Source organism: Seriola lalandi, unplaced genomic scaffold (genome assembly GCF_002814215.2).
Source record: "Seriola lalandi dorsalis isolate HSWRI2012SDOR001 ecotype SW California unplaced genomic scaffold, Sedor1 jcf7180001965348, whole genome shotgun sequence".
Classification (NCBI taxonomy): domain Eukaryota; kingdom Metazoa; phylum Chordata; class Actinopteri; order Carangiformes; family Carangidae; genus Seriola; species Seriola lalandi.
Window position 1 is genome coordinate 1 of NW_019436016.1, and position 807 is coordinate 807.

At 53.7% G+C, this 807-nt stretch overlaps 1 protein-coding gene across 1 annotated transcript; it reads right to left on the reverse strand.

Annotated features, from left to right (window-relative positions):
* Positions 1-402: 402 nt before the first annotated feature.
* On the reverse strand, positions 403-801 carry LOC111649893 (early growth response protein 1-like). Its single transcript, XM_023399591.2, has one exon. It carries the CDS (start codon positions 797-799, stop codon positions 533-535), a length of 267 nt encoding a protein of 88 aa, XP_023255359.2. The 5' UTR covers positions 800-801; the 3' UTR covers positions 403-532.
* Positions 802-807: the final 6 nt, after the last annotated feature.

Consider the following 807-nt stretch of genomic DNA (forward strand, 5'->3'; position numbering starts at 1 on the left):
CACACCTGACACACCTGACACACCTGACACAGCACGCTCGGAGCCGATCGGCTGCAGCGGCTCAGCTGACGGCAGGTTAAAGGTTACATCAGAGTTAATTTGACGCAAATCTCTGAGGCCAGTTACACAAACACCTGAAGTTAAGGTGTTCACTCTCGCACTGCAGCCCTCAGACTGGGACGTGGTGATGAATGAACTCGCTCAGCTGAGGACAAATTACACCTCAAGAGTAGAAAACTTCAGGTGTTTTGTGGGAGGAGCTTCTGGTTCCCTGTGATCTTACCTCATGATTCCACATTAATAGACTACTGATCTGTAAAGTTTGACTTCATCAGTCCACTAACGTCTCTCAGTCTGTGACGTCACTGCTCCGTCACTCTGCAGGTTTTGAGGCAGAAACTCTTTTTATCCGGATCATTAAATCTTTGATCCAGACGGAGCAAATCAATCAGCTGATCTTCTCGTTTCCTTATCGATAATTTAAGATGTTATTTTACTCATTAAAGTTTCTGTATATTTCACTTTCTGATGTTTAATGAACCGTTCCCCCCCCCCCACCGTCCCACCGGCTGCCCCGCTCCTCACCTCCGTACTCCCCGGACTCTCCGCTCAGCAGTCCGGCTCCCTCCGCCGCCGACGCGGCCATCAGTGAGCCTCCGGCCGCGGCGCTCTGCAGCAGCATCTGCAGCTCCTCCAGCTTCGGGTACCCGTCCAGCGGGGACAGCGGCGGCGGGAAGCCGGCCAGCGGGTCAGAGATCTGCAGGGTGGACAGGAGCAGCTCCGCTTTGGTCGCTGCCATCTCTCCGG

Coding starts and splice junctions, on each gene's coding strand:
- LOC111649893 (XM_023399591.2), bottom strand. CDS start 799: ATGGCAGCGACCAAAGCGGAGCTGCTCCTGTCCACCCTGCAGATCTCT.